Source organism: Nesoenas mayeri (assembly GCF_963082525.1).
Source record: "Nesoenas mayeri genome assembly, chromosome: 2".
Lineage (NCBI taxonomy): Eukaryota > Metazoa > Chordata > Aves > Columbiformes > Columbidae > Nesoenas > Nesoenas mayeri.
Window position 1 is genome coordinate 143,299,223 of NC_137543.1, and position 15,648 is coordinate 143,314,870.

The 15,648-nt window shown below is 35.8% G+C and overlaps 1 protein-coding gene across 1 annotated transcript in view; it reads left to right on the forward strand.

The window, feature by feature from the left end:
* Positions 1-15,648, forward strand: part of MALRD1 (MAM and LDL receptor class A domain containing 1) — a gene marked incomplete at both ends in the record, with an annotated part of 247,721 nt that overhangs the window by 42,370 nt on the left and 189,703 nt on the right. The window contains 4 exons of the mRNA XM_080364215.1: positions 4,615-4,782; positions 5,431-5,545; positions 14,686-14,838; positions 14,988-15,093. Coding sequence (XP_080220341.1) covers positions 4,615-4,782; positions 5,431-5,545; positions 14,686-14,838; positions 14,988-15,093 — 542 coding nt within the window. The remainder of the gene's footprint in view (positions 1-4,614; positions 4,783-5,430; positions 5,546-14,685; positions 14,839-14,987; positions 15,094-15,648) is intronic.

Genomic DNA, 15,648 nt, shown 5'->3' on the forward strand with positions numbered 1-15,648 from the left:
TGTCTGCAGGCAGGAAAGACTTGCACATCCAGCGTCTCATACCAGGAGACCTGTGGTCTGAAGTCGCTATGTATATTAATTATGTTGGTGTGACCTGAGAGAGTTAGCTACCATGCTCTAGACACGTACTAAATTTCAACTGATGGTTTCAGGAGGCTGCAGTACTTCAGAGTTTACTTTGAAGTGTTTTTTTTGTCAAATGTCTTGTGGACAAGAGGAATGGAAAATAAACCAGCCAGGATGGTGTTTGATGTGAGAAACTAGAAAAGGTACCTAGAGAAAATGAGTCAGGAGGATTAAAATATTGAAAAATTTTAGATGAAAAATGAAAATACAGTTTTATAATGAGGATGTTGGAATTTTTGACAAAATATGTACAAAGACATATACTAAATGTATATATTATTAAAGAACATAATGCAAAAAACATTCCTAACTCTATTTTTTTTATCGTTTTGGCCACTGAATAAAATGAATAGATGCTGCACAATTTTATGAGTTTTTCTTTGTTTTCTATTCTGTAACTTTTCATAACTTATGCCACGTTAGGCAGAAGCTAAGTTGTGCAAGTTATGGTGCTGTATTTTTTTCTGCTGCTGCATAATGCCTCCTGATTTGAGAAGTCACATAAAAGAAAATGGAAACATGGGGAAAGCTTGCCAAAAGCCATTTTATTGTGTTCCATGACAAAGACAGTCTTCGGAGAAATAAAATAAAATTTAGACTGGTTGTTTAATTTTTTGGACTCTATGTAGAATAGAAACTGTAATTTCACTTAGAAGAAACTTTTTTAAAAAATAAAAATGTCAGAAAACAATATGCAGTACTTATAAGACCCAACAAGTAGCAGAAGTTTATTCCAGCAGAACCTGGGCTTCTTAGGTTTTTTTTTTTTTTAGAGTATAGGGCCTGAAACAAGTGTTGGCTCAGATAAATTTCTTTTACTTGAGACTGTAGCTGACTTTGACTGGGCACATCAATGAGTTACCAGAGGTCAGCTGAGTGGTTGCAACTTGTAGCTGAGGAGTAAAAGCTTCTTAAACAATTTAAGAACAGAACCCAGCTGTCCTTTAATGCACTGTCTCAGTTCTGAATCTTCACATGGCCCTTAGTGTTGTAAAGAATTAGACATAAAATAGATGCAGAATGAAATAAATCAAAATGCTGCTGCAGGGAACATGGAAGGCCTCTCAGCATCCCATCAGCATCCTGCATGTTACATTATCCCTGGGATACCAACAGCCTTTGTATGCTCCGTGCATTTGTTCAGGAAGTTTCAAATCTATTTTGTAGACTTTGATACTGAGTAGATAAGCACCCTTCAGGTTCAGATTAACTTATCTCAGAACCCCGAAAGGCAAACTGGGCACAACTGGTATGTGAATCAATGAATCATTCTAGTTAGATCTATTGCAGAGTTTGATCTGCAATCAAAATAAATACAAATGCAGCAGGGATAAACATACATTTCCCTAGTTCAAAGTCAGAATAGAAACCATTTTAGAGTATATACATATTGAGTGTATTTATAAAATTCCCAGAATCAACAAAAACTAGGGCAAGTTCTTATCCAGCTATATGTGTTTGAAAAGAGACTCTTTCCAAAGACTGGAAGCCTGGCTTTCTGCCACATTTTCACTGCAGACTTTTATTTCTCGGAAAGAGAAAGGAGTATGGGTTGCTCATTAGGATGTGTGTTGGTGTGTTATGCTCTCTGTGTATAAATGTGAGATGTTGCCCTCTGTTGGATGTCCCACTGAGACGATAAAAGGATCTACATAAAGAGATCTATGTTTATTAATAGCTTTACAAGTTCTTTGGCTCCCATTGTTAGAAAAAAAAAAAAAAGAAAGAAAAGTGGAGTTAAGGGATAACAGTTTTATATTGTGCCTTACTGGCTAACTGAAGCTTAGAATTAACTTCTTTTTGAAGCTCCTTGTAGCTGAGTCTTTTCTGTAGATGTCAGCTAAGAAACATCTTCATTTAGCTCAAGGTTTTGGAGTTGTCGAAGCAAATTTCTAGTCCTAGCTCTGCTTATGACTCGTTAATAGACTCAGTAGTCATTGTAAAGATGGATGGTAATTTTATTTCTTATGCAATGAAAACACAGATTTGTTTAAAAAACTGTTTTATAAATATAAATCTTACGTCTAGATTGTTTAGGGTACAGTTCTTCAAACAGCTGATTTTGAAAAGTGTTTGTATACTTTCTGCTTTGTATCCTTTAAACTTTCTGGTGGGGAAAATTGTTACATGAAAGTATTTCAATTTAGTAATAAATCTTGAGATTATGGTATATAATACAATATTTAGTGAGTGGGAAGAAAAAGGGACAGTATGAGAAATGGAGAGAGCAAGTCCACCACCCATGAAGCCAGAAGACATAAAAAAGTGAGTTGTAACAAAACCTCTATGTAACACAAGCAAAAAGAAACCCTTCATACATAGCGATGTTTCATCTTTGGTGTATTTGCCAATTTTATAGATTAAATTCACAGCCAGAAGTGAAAGGTAGTGAACCCATATGCATGACGATTTTATCGGTCAGTGATTTGAATGTAAATTCATCAGTCCTGTTCTTCCTCTTCTTTGCCATGCTAAGGGTCTATACTTTTAATGGAGATACTAAAGTGATAATTTATTGAAGGAAAGACTCCTCTCAGGGTCTGGTTACTTGTAAACTACTACTTCCCTTAAGAAAAAAATCATCTCCTGGGGACAAATGAGGAGAGGTGTGGAAGGGGACATTGGATGGGACACAGCTGGAGATGTGCCCACAGGAGGAGGTGGTCCATGCTCATAGGTATGGCTCTGAGAGAACTGCACCTGTGGGGGACCTATGGTGGGACAGAGACACCCCCAAGGAACTGTGACCAACCCAGAGGGACTGTGGCCTGTAAAAGCCCTGAGCTGAAGCAGGGGAAGAAGAGGAAGAAGAGTAAGAAGCAATGAGCAGAGTAGGGCAACACAGAGGGAGCACCAGAAAGAAACTGCTACTCACATGCCCAACCTCCTGCTCCACCTGTTGCCTCACCAAAGGAATTGGGCCAGACTGAGTGTAACCTGCAGCAAAAAATAGGAAAACTAAGATTAGGAAGGTGGCAGGCTAAGTGTTTGATGTAAACTGGGCTGGGGAAGCGGAGGGAAAAGTGTTTGGTCAAGTTTGTGTTTAAGTGTGTTTTTATGAATGTGGTGGTGGTTGGTGTTGGTTGGTTGGGGTATTTTGTGTGGGTTTTTTTGTTTATTTGTGTGGGGGTTTTGTGTGTGTGGTTTGTTTTTTTTGTTGTTCTTGTTTGTTTGTTTGTTTTCTCTCAGTAGGACAAGCAGTGATTAGAGAAGTTTATGCTAATTCACAATAAATTAAATTGACTGAAAATTACATCACCACTCTGAGGCTGATTTGCCTGTTACCGTCCCTAATATAATGCTTTTCCGTGACCCGTAGAACCTATTGTGTCAGCTGTCTTGCTCAAATAAAAGATTTGAATTGTTTCATGTCTAATGGAAAAGCTGGCTAACACATGCATCTGTGTTTGTCCTGAGGTTAAAGATGAGTTTTCACTTATTTGTTATTGTCTTGCAAAAAAATACATATGTTTCATTTGGTTGCTAGCTCAAAATGGCCTGTATTCTTTAACTCTGTTTAAAAGATGAGGTAATATGAAAAAATAAAAGGAAACTTTCTCTCTGTATTGTGGTGATCCAAGATTCACAGTGTAAGATCATATGAAGATGTGCAGACAACTGAGTGGGAAGAGCTATTTTTACAGCTCTTGTTTTGCCTTCACAAAGAATCAAGCATTATTAAGGATTTTGCAGGGAAGTAAGGAGTCTGCAATTGAAGAAATTTTAGTATTTCACTATGTGAAGAAGGAGGAAAGACTCAAGGGGAAGGAAAAAAAAAAGTGTTTGAAAATCTTGTTTCTTCCCTGCAGTTCTCGGTTGATTTTTTTTGTCTGTGTAGTATTTATATTAAAAAAAACATTAAATGCATCAGGTTTACTCTATATTGCCAGTTGAGGCATAGTGGACTGAGATTCTCAGTTTTCTGGTCTTTTCTGCTTGGCAAATAGGTTTTTCTTGCCTCATCCTCCTGCAGTCATTTTTTTCTTCCTATATATTGGTCAATTCACTTGTTTCAGGAGAGCAATAGGTTATTTTAAGCATCTGTTTTCAGATAATTTTCACAGGTATTGATTGTGGAAATAGAAGACTATAAGGTTTCTTTCATAAAAGCACCTTGACTGTTGCCCATCTAAAATTAAAATATTTATGAAGCTGTCCTATATTCATAATTTTGAAAGAAAAATAATCTTTGAGATTACTAAACTAAAAAGAGTTAAGAGGGGTCATATCAGCTGGTCTTCATCAGTTGATAGGCATGAGTTAAAAGTAAGTTTTAAAAATAAGCTTTACTTTTCATCTTGGTTTTATCTTCGGTCATAATACTACTCCTCAGCATGCCATAGTTTCACATATGTTTTTTATACCCAGGCTGTTTCAAGACCTGTCATGTCATTCTACATTATAATGTACATATATGAGTTGGTACTGAATGTAATGCAGATTAATGATGTTGTTTTTAATGTGTTTCATTAAAAACTCTTTCAACAGGTAAGGTTTTGGTACCGGTTATCTCAGGATTCACAGCTTTCTGTCTTTAAGAGGACTGCACTGGATGGAAGTTTGGAAAAATTGCATGACATTTCAGGATTGCCTGGGATGCAGTGGACAAAAGTGAATATACCTGTAGAAAGTGCAGCTGAGGACTTAACTTTTCAGGTAATTAAAAATTATATTTACATTGCTTTCAAAAAGTTGCTTTCATATGACCTGTAGAACTAATTTTCTTTCATTATAACTACAAAAAGAGAACTTATTTAATGCTCATTATAAAAATAATTTCATTTAGCTTTTTAAATAGATGTGCCTATTAAAGAACACTGCCATTGTTTCAGTATTGTATGCATTAGAATCACCTTTTGGTAATAAAAGTCAAGTAGCACCACATGTTGTTGACTTCCCAAAGCATAATATACATGAAAATAGTTAAATGGTGGTGTAAACCATCACATTTGGTAACCTTGAATAATTAATATAAAAAGGTGTGTAACTTTTAATGGTTCCAGCAGGAAGATGATTCATTCAAGTAGTGATGATTTTTACCAGTTCAGATTGAAGCAAGGTCACCTGGGTTGCATAACTTCACATAAGTGAAGTTAGTTATGACTTTGACAGTTGAGGAGTGAATTTCCAACTTTGATCAAATCTTAATGACAGTTTTTGATGTCTAGTATTCCAAGGTGCTTGTAGACAGTATTTACTTCCTGAGCAGATGGGGTAAATTATAAAGGAATATATATATCTACATGTGTGTGTCTTTTTATCGTGTCACCTTTAATGAACTAATTTATTTATTTGTCTTTACAGATTATTTTACAAGCTACTGTTCTTACAGCAAATGCTACTGTTGCTGTTGATGACATCAGTATAACAAAGGAATGTGGAGTCGTGAATAAACCTCTTCCAGGTGCCAGTCAGAAAAGTGAAGGCAAGTTCTATGGTTTTCAATATATTTTTCCCAATGCCTGTTATGTGTGACTGTGACTAGACTGACAACTTCAGGGGACACCTGTAAAAATCTAGGGGATAATCTGAGGAAAAAGTCCATCTGCTGTTAGACACCATCTATAATTAGAACTCTGGCCTTGTGTTATGCACTGGCTGCTATAAGTAATTTGCACTAGTTCTGGGAAGTATGCTATGGTGGGAGTTTTTAGATACTACTTACTATGTAGTACCTGCTCACATTCACACTTGGATGCAGAGATAGAAGCAAAGTATAGTACATCTTCCACCAAATGCCATCTCATTATCTTTAAGGCAAGAGAGTGCACCCATAATTACTGACAAATGCCTAACAAACAGTAAGTTCCCACCAAACTTGTCGGTTTACTCACACTCTGTAATCTTGAAGTGTAAACAGATGGAAACATAAAATAACTGTAACCTTCTGACTACTGTTTCTGGTCCTCTTTGACTATTAATGACTTTTCTGAAATGTTATGGACATATATGCATCCAGCGGTAATACTGATGGGTTATACCCAGCAAATATCTGAATTTCTTCTTTACTGGAAAATTTAAAGGCATGATAGAAAACTTCAGTGTCATGTTTTTAAGACTTCTCTGATCCCTGTATACAGTCTGAGTGATGGTAGCTGGTTTATTTTCCCCTAAAACTCCCCTATTTACCCATCAGTCACAAGGATGTTACTTTCAGAAGGGAGTCCTTTGTCTGAAAAAAGTTCTGTCTAGATAGCAGTATAACTATCTAAATAAATTAAGTTAAACAAAAACGTTGAAAAGTGTGTCATTCCTCTCAGTTGCTACCATTCCAGAAATCTAGTGAAGTAAAACCAGTACTTCTCAGCTTTATTTCCCTCGTTCATTGAAATATGAAGTGTTTTCTAATGTGTAGGTTGGAGTGCAAGCTAGTTTGCACAAGATCATCATGTTTACACAACATCAAACTTCTGGCTTCTTGGAACATTCATTGTGAGCGGAATGCAGAGAAACCACCATTACAGCAGAAAGATCTCCTGAGAACTGCTCCTGACTGTGGGGCAAACAGCAGGCTGCTGTACACAGCACCTCACCCCCCAGCTGCAGCCTGCCCCTTTAACTACAAGGGGGTTTTGATAATTTTTCACACCAATGTTTGAATATTGTGGAGAATAATATATAGTGTAAGAGTATCAGACATTAATATCAGCTGTGTTTCTTATCAGTTGTGATATAACCTGGCTCACTTCATAGGTGATGCTACGTTCCAGATATTGTGTGCATTACTATATTCGAAGACAAAAAAACGTATCTTAGAATTTTATATATGTGTGTGTTTTTACTTATATTTTCTTTTCTGATTTTTAAGGGAAAACAGAATTTGCTGATGCTAATTCTTCATCTTTTTACTGTCCACTGGGGTATTTTTCATGCGGGAATGGACAATGTATTTCATTTGACAAATTTTGTGATTTTACACTTGACTGTTCAAATAACCGTGATGAAGCCATGTGCCGTAAGTGAAAATTTAAAAAAAATCTATGTTCTTAGGCACCTATGACTACATTTTTTTGGTCCTATTTCTCAGGCTTTCCTGACTTGAGAAATGTTGTAATTTGATTAAAAGCAAAAGTTCTTGAGAAATATTTATTTCACTTTGATTCTATTCTGATTTTCCCTCTTTTTATCTTCTGTAGCAACTACTTCCCTCTTAGCATCAAAACCAGAAAAAAAGGCCTTTGATTAATTATTTAGTAGAAAGAATTACTTAAAATATTTTATTTTATAACTTTTCATACAGTAAATATCAGGCACGGTGTTATACTGAATAAAGTCGTAATCTGTAAGAGATTAGAAGCTGATTCAGGAAGACATGGTAAAATAAACCAAACGAAAGTCATGCTCACATTCTTGCCCATATGTTCTCACACATACAAAATTAAGATTAAAAAAAAAAAAAGAAAAAAAAAGAGAGGAAAATATGTTGCACTTTTACAAATTTGGTAAATTTTGTGGCACCACTGTGTAAGATACTTTTCTAAAACTGTAGATGGTCCTGTAATTAGGCCTGAGAAACAGTGAGATAGAAAATGTTAAAAATGCAGTGGTCGCAGACTTGTGTTCAAATTGTGTGTTTTGTATACTTAATTTTGATGTGAAGATGCCACTGATAAAAAAAATCATCTGTGCACAGACGTGGTCACAGATACAGTTTAGGTTGTGTCAACATTTTCTGTTTGGATGCACTGTGACTCCTTGACTCCTGTCTGGGTCATGTGCCCTGGTTTGCTGTGCATGAAAACTAAGATACAGAGTCATATAAAGGGAGGTGATGCATTGTGGAGTCCCTCTGCAATCTACAGTCAGGAGAGAGCTTGCAAATATTCTGGGACCTCTAATATGTAGCTTAAAAAAATCTTTTAGATGTGTTCAGTTACTTGCTCTGCATAAGAAATTGTTATACTTTCCATGTTTGAAAATGAATGTCTTTTTCATTGAAATGTGCTATAGAAGTCATGATGCATTTTCAAAGCTAGCTGCCATGAACAATATTGAGTATATTTCCTTTTTTTTAGTTTAAATAGAAGATGATGGGTTCTAGCATTCTCACAAATAACAGCAATTCAGTAGACAAGATACTTATAGTATATTCTGACTGCACTATGTTATGTATCACGAAGACTAAACTTCTTCAGAGGTGCTAATACAATACAAAATCCATGTTCATGTTCTATAGTTTTTATTAGGAAATTTGAGAGGTGTTACTCAGATAAACAAAAATCCATTTAACTTTCAGCTGATAGAAAAAATAATGACAGCTTCCATTAGTATTCATGCAATTTCTCTACACTTTCAACATCCAGTCTTTCTTGGCTAAAGCACTGGTGTCCAGTGTTTTAGTTATTTAGAATGTTTTGTATCCCAACTATACAGAACTTGAAGTTAGGAAACAGAGTTATCTTTTATTAGATAAGTTTTTGATTAGCTAAGACCAGAAATAGCTATTAAAGTTTCCCTAGGTAGAATATCTTTCCTCTTATGGGACAGATGGAAGATAGGGGAAAAATTCTGCTGTTACCATAGAATATATGAGGTTGTCAGGGACCTCTGAGGACCATCCAGTTTACCCCTCTGCTCAAAGCAGGGTACACTGAAGCAGGATGCCCAGGACCTTACACAGTTGGGTTCTGAATATCTCTGAGAATCGATGCTATGCAGCTGCTCAGGGCAACCTGTTCCAGTGTTAAATCACCCTTACAGTGCAACAAGTAGTGCCTCTCATTTTGCTTGACCCCACTGAGAAGAGGTTTACTGCTCTACTCCCACCCTGCTCACATTACTCACATTTAAACTCTTATTAGACTCTTTTGCATTTTGATTTGCTTTGTGTTTTTTTGTACTTTTCTTCAAAATGTGCTTATGCATCCCATGTAGTATTGGGTTCTGATTATCTGCATTGCTCTCTTGTTACCCTTCCTATGCTCAAGTAGTGGGATTTTGTTCTCTGACCAAATAATAACACTTCCAAATCAATAGTCTAATTAAAAACATTCTAAACAAATTTAGTTGCATGCAGCGTCTCTTTCACTGCTCTGGGATAAGAGTTAACTGGTAACTTTTAATCAAGAATACTAAAATGGATTGTGTTCACTGCAAATATGATAATTTATATTCCAAAACACCCTTTGTTTGAGGTATTCAGCCTGTATTTCCGTTTTGACATTGTATCTAAAAGTGAAGACAAATGTCCAGTTAGGTGCCCTAGATATCCTTAATCACAAGCTTTCTATATGGCAATGCCTTTTCTTCTTCTCTAATTATATGACTGAAGAAAATTTTGCTGTACCTGTCTCACTTGTCCAGACTATACATGAACAATTCTATGCCAAAGGTTAAACTATGGAGTTGTTATAAGTGTATTTATGGTGATCTTTGCTCAAAATATATTGCTTACTTATAAACAGTTGTACTGCTGAGTTGACTCAGTGTGTGTTAGCACTGCTGCTTGTAGTGTGGGAAGCAGAATGTAGGAACACAAATGTCTCTGCAAGTAATTTGGCATGTTGAGTATTGCTAAGCAATAAATTTACCTTTCACCATGTTAGTCTGGTAGCCTGCGGCACTAGAATATCTCTTATTAATCTTCCATAAATGGTATTTCACCATCTTTGTGTTTACTTCTTTTTTAATAACCATCACAGTATTCCAGTCATGACAGGATGGCAGAAATGTGATGAAGCTGCTGTTAAATCCATCCTTGTACCATTACTTTCTACATTTTATTATATAAATTCATGCAATTGTATGTAAACATTACATTTTTCTCAGTCACTTTTCCTAATTTCTTAGCTTGGCTAAGCACAGATGTTTTGTTGACTTTACCACGTACAACTACCTTTTTCCTTTCATCAATATTAACACTTTTTTCCCATGATGTTCCATCTGCTGGTGATTGTATGCTCCTTAACCTTGTTAATTTAAGTTTTTCATCTCAGTATGAGAAGCAGGCAAGGATATTACATGGACTTAAAATATCTTTCTAAATATTTTTCATTTAAATCTTTCTATTTTATATTCCAGTGACGTGATTTACTTAAATGCTTGGGTCCACCAAGTATACTAAACAAGCAGAGACTCCATGCAATTTGTTTGTCTCACAGGATCATCTCTTGAGTCATCTCTTGAGTTTTATTATCTCTCAAATGAGTTCTTTCTGTCAGGACTGAAAGAATTCACTCAAAATCTTCACTTCTCAGAGTGTCTTTCTTATTTCAGTGGAGGTTTCCCACTTCTTTGAGGACACTATCTTTCTCACTTCTCTTCATATACAGGACAGTCAGTAAATTTGTTTGTTCCACTGACATCCTCTTTGGTCTTAGGTCCACACTTATGTTGTTGATCCTGACACATGATGATATTATTCTTTCTTCAAGATTCCTAGTTGCATTTTACAAAAATATATGTCCTGTTGAGAAAAATATAAGCTATTAAATGTTCTCTTTCTTCAGTGCCATTACTACTGACTGTTAGTTCACAGCTTTTCTTCTACAGCTGAACAATTTAGTATGGCTGTAAATCTATAATATATAACTTTCATGCATTAAAGCAGAAGAGAAAAGTGATTGCCTTTATCTAGAGTCAGATTTACAGCAGTGACCTAACATACATATCCTATTATCTATTTGTGCTCTGGAAGATGAATGTACAATATAATTTCTAAGGTCTACATCCTAGGCATTTGGTGAAGTCTAAATGCCCGCTTTTCCAACCTAAGAACCATGATGGTAGTGTAGGAAATAGGATCAGACTGGAAAGTGATCTGGTAACATGAATGTATTTCTGGTATTCTATTTGACCTTTAGCAGTTCATTCCCCATGCTTACTTTTGTTGTTGTTTGTTGGTTGGTTGTGTTTATTTGTTGGTTTGTTTGGTTTTTTCCTGTCTACTTATGATGTGGATTATCAGAAACAAAATATGGTTTTGTATATAAAATAATTTACATTTGGATAAAAACCAAAGCATACATATAATATTGTTTCGTATTTATGCCTTTATAAATGCGATATGCATTTCATGGTAATCTCTATGTCATACAATCTAGTGCAGTGTAAGCATGCTCAGGCTACTCTTAAATTAAGTAGTTCATAAATTGGACATAATCTGTATGTTAGCATAGAGTTTTAAGTAGCTTAAATTGACTCAGAAAGCAAATAAAGAGAATTATGCATGTGTTCCCTCTTAAAAACCACTTCTGTGGCATAATTGTTTAACTTTAAACACCATTCTGTTATTAATGTCTACCTTTATGTAAGTAACAATAATTTCCCTAGTATTGTAAGAAACATTCCCCTTATTACCCATCACTAATCTTGCCAAATCATAAAAACTCTGCTCTGCTTATAAGACAACTCTTCCAAAATTTCATTTTTGGAGTCAAAATCCTGCATACTAAAATATCTGCCTTATATGCTTGCTACTCCACTTCAACCAGACTTATCAGTTATTTTTAAAGATGAGGGCAGGAACAACAGCCAGCTCACAGTGATAGACTCCAGTTCAAGGAGTGAAAAGATTGTTAGCTTCTAAACTGAAGAAGGGTCCTGAGACTGTAATTGCATAGACAACTCCATTAAGATCAGCTTGTGGATGCTAAATGAGGGAGAGTAGGGACTAAAGAGCCATCTACAGTGAGAGGAAACAACCTTTGTCTGTGAAGAACAAGGAATGGCTGCAGAGGCTGCGTTGCCTGAGCTTGCTGATGTGGGAGACAAGTATAACCAGGGGACTGAAGGGAGCTGGGGCAGAAAAGACCCAGGCTGCTGTACAGCAAGGATTGAGACCAGATAGCCAAAGAGACAGTGTCAGGAAGGAGAATGACAATGAAAAATAAAAAGTTTGGTAAGAAGGAATAAACCAAGGGGACAGTAGGAATGAGGAATGTGGATGGAGAGCAGTGATGCTTTGGAAGGGATCAGTAGAAATAGTGGCTGTAAGTAGCAGAGAACTGAGACCATGAAAGGACCCAGAGCAAGAAGATGTCTGGGAAAAAGGCCAGGCAAAGAGACAAGGTCTGGATGAGGAAAGACAATGAGGATTTCCAGTGAAAGCTGGACTGAGATGAGGGGGTCAAAGAAAAGCAGAAAAGGTAAAAGGGGCAATAGGTTGTGCCAATGAAGACTATTGAGGAAAGAGCAAGAACATTTTTCTGCTGGAGACCGCACAAAATTTCAGAATTTCTACAGAACCCTGAAGTCACGAATCTGACTTTTCTACTCCTGCCAACACCTGTCTATGTAATATTCTGGGGCAAAACCAGTATATCTTCTTGTTACTCCTATCTATTTTGTTGCAAATTATGCACTGTGCACCATGACAACAAATATTGCATGAAATCCAGTGGTAGAGAATTACAGGGTAAATAATAACATGACCCTCAGATCTTATTTTTGTTTAGATCAATAAAACTGGAACTTTTCCCTGCAGTTGTGTAGAAGGAACAGTCTAGTGGACTTTGCCAAGTACCTGACACAGTAAGGATGACACAAAAAGGTTTAAGAAAAACTAGCAATATATTACTCAAACACATGAGGAGCAGAAAGCCTGGCAGAGTCTATATGGCTACTTGATGGTTAAAGAGAGCATGTAAGAAAACAAGAAATAAAGGAAAGGCAGAAAATAAAGTGCTAGGAGAGAAGGCAGATTAGTTTACATGTATTCACTGTGAGAGAAACTAGAGAGGCACCTAGGCCTTAGGTTTTATCTCAGGATATTTCAATCTGAAACAGAAGTGCCAATCAAAGAGGTCATGGAACAATTAGGAAATTGAAGTGTAGCATCAAGATCAAAGTGTATTTCACCCAGCCTCTACCAGCTTGCTCTACTCTTGTATTTTTTCTAGATGCTAAATAGTCGGTTTAAGCTTTAGTTGCAGATATCAGGGTTATTTTCTCTCAATGTATTCACCTATACTAAAGTTAAATGTGTGGTCTGATGCATCCTTTCTTTTATGTTTTGTCTCTGTTAAAAGTTATAGAGGCAAGAAGTCTGGGCTCAGACTTAACAGTTTTATCTTGTTTAATTGCCTCTTTTGGTGTAACCATCTGTGTCCAAGGTTTGTCAGGTTCTCTGTTGCTTTTCTCCAGGGAATATGAGACTGTCTTCTATCGAGCAAAAAACAAATCAGAAATAACTCTCGATATTCCCTTATCATTGTGTTTGGCCAGTGGTTTCTTAAGCATTTCTATGACGCCTAGGTCCTTGAATGTTTGTAAATAATTTTATCTTCATTTTATTTGATCAAAACGTCCTATCAAAATGTTCTTCCTTCTCTTTTGTCACATTTGGTGTCCATAATTTTATCACTGACATTTCTGATGCACATATACCATACATATAGCAAACTCATATTTTCCTTGATCTTGTAAATGTTAATTGGCATTCCATATTTGTGAAATTATTTTTTTTTTTTAGCAACACAAATAACTGTGCATTACTGTGTGCTTTGCTTAATAATTCACAAAATCATGTCTTTTTAGAAGTCTTAACCAACAATAATACCAACTTAACTGGTTAATGACTTTTTCATTCTTTATATCAAATGATTAATAACTTAATGTGATAAAGTTCTTAAAGAAGAATGGAAAGAAAAAAACAAAGCCTTCATTTGAATCTAAAATGTATGTTTTCTATACCATAATGGCATGGCCACTGGAAATTGTGATAAGACATCGCAAAATTAGAGTAGAATCCTGACAATCATGTCTGAGTATTTGTTTGCTTAATCTACATATATTAATAAATTATTGCTTAAAAAATATTGAAATAATTTTCTTAATGTTTTCTATTAAAAGTCTGTTATAATTGCAGAACTCAAAAATATCATTTTGTGATTTAATGAGGATTTTTTTTAAGTGCAGAAGAGGGAAACCTTGTATTTCTTCATTTTAACACAATAAATATTTGTTAAATTATATTCATTCATACATGACACCATTCCACTCCTTTCTTTCCTTTATTTTGTGTATATACATTTTCTAAAATATCACTGCTCTTTTAAATGAAGAATTGAAGAATGCAGCTGAATATGTTTTTCAAATCTTTTTAACTGCAGTCATTTGTGTTTCAGAATGTTTCAGTAATGCCTGGTATTTAACTTGGTCCCTATTATGACTAGAGAAGACGTTTTGCTATCATTAGCATACTTGCTGGGATTCAGAAGATAAGGAATTGATTTCTAGCGCCAACACTGATTCCCTAAAACATCTTGCAGAAGGCTTGTTACTGCTTTGCATGTCTATGTTCCTCTTCTGTAACGTGAGGATGGTGAGCCTGTTGTCATTGCCTCCACACCTGCTTTGCGTGCTTTGACTGCTGTGCCTTTTGAGGGAAGGGCTTGTTTTACTGAATACATTGCACAAAACTATGGTTTGGTTCTTCCAGTGAGACTGCTGTTTTACCCAACTGTTATGGAACTAATATTCTCCCATCTTGTACTCTGTCTCCACGCACCCTTTTCCTAGACTTTTTTCTAGATTATCAGAGACATATTAGAAACATTTTATTTCCTTTTCATACTGCAAATCTTCTTTAGTAAAGTAATGTCTCTTCCCCCATTTCAGCTGCTGTATGTGACTTTGAAAAAGATAGCTGTGGTTGGATTGAAACTGCAGGTGCAGATGGATTTGACTGGGTGAGAAGTTCCAGTAGTGCTCTTGTCCCTGATTTTCAGAAGCAAGCTCCTCTGTGGGATCACACCTACAACACCTCTGAAGGTAAGACAAGCCAGGTTTAGAAACAAAGAAGTGGCATAGATACACCTGTTCTTTAATCAGTTTTAAAATGGAGGCCGTGAAGGCTTTAAATACCTTTAAAAACTTTCTTTCTTCAGCCTGAAAAATTGTGTTCTGTTTTATTTCGACAGGTCATTTTATGTTCATTCTGAAAAACAGCAGCAGCATTTCACAAGTAGCTGGGCTAGGAAGCCTGAAGTTCAGGCAAGCTGGATCAAATTGCACATTGTCCTTCTGGTATGAAATAATTTAGATTTAAAATTCATGGATCATGTCACATTGCTTCTCTTGGACTGAAATTTAGATTATAGTTTGCAATAGACACACCTGCTTCTTCAGTGTGGTGGTTTTTTTTTTTATTCTTTAATCATATAGTCTTCATTGTGAACAATATGCAGAAATAAGCTGAAGCACTTGGAGAACATGGGATGACTTTGTTGCCAGGTTTTGATCATAATTATTTTAAAGGATTGTGTCTGCATATATGTAGACAAATACCACAATAATTTTGCTAAAATTTCTAGTTTGGTTAAATAAATTTGAAAATGTTTCAGATTTTTGCCCAAGAACAATAATCCATCTAAAAATCCAGTAGTTGCTTGAGTCACTTATCCAAAATTAGGTCATGTCATCTTTATGTAAAAGTTCCAGTGAAAGAACAGGAGCTTTGCTTCCAAGCTTTTTTTTCACATACATAACAAAACCCTTTCAGTTATTGTCTTGTCTCAGTCTCTGTGCCCTCTTGTCAAAGAGAGACAGAAAAAGTAAGAGGTGATAATCCATCCACTAAGA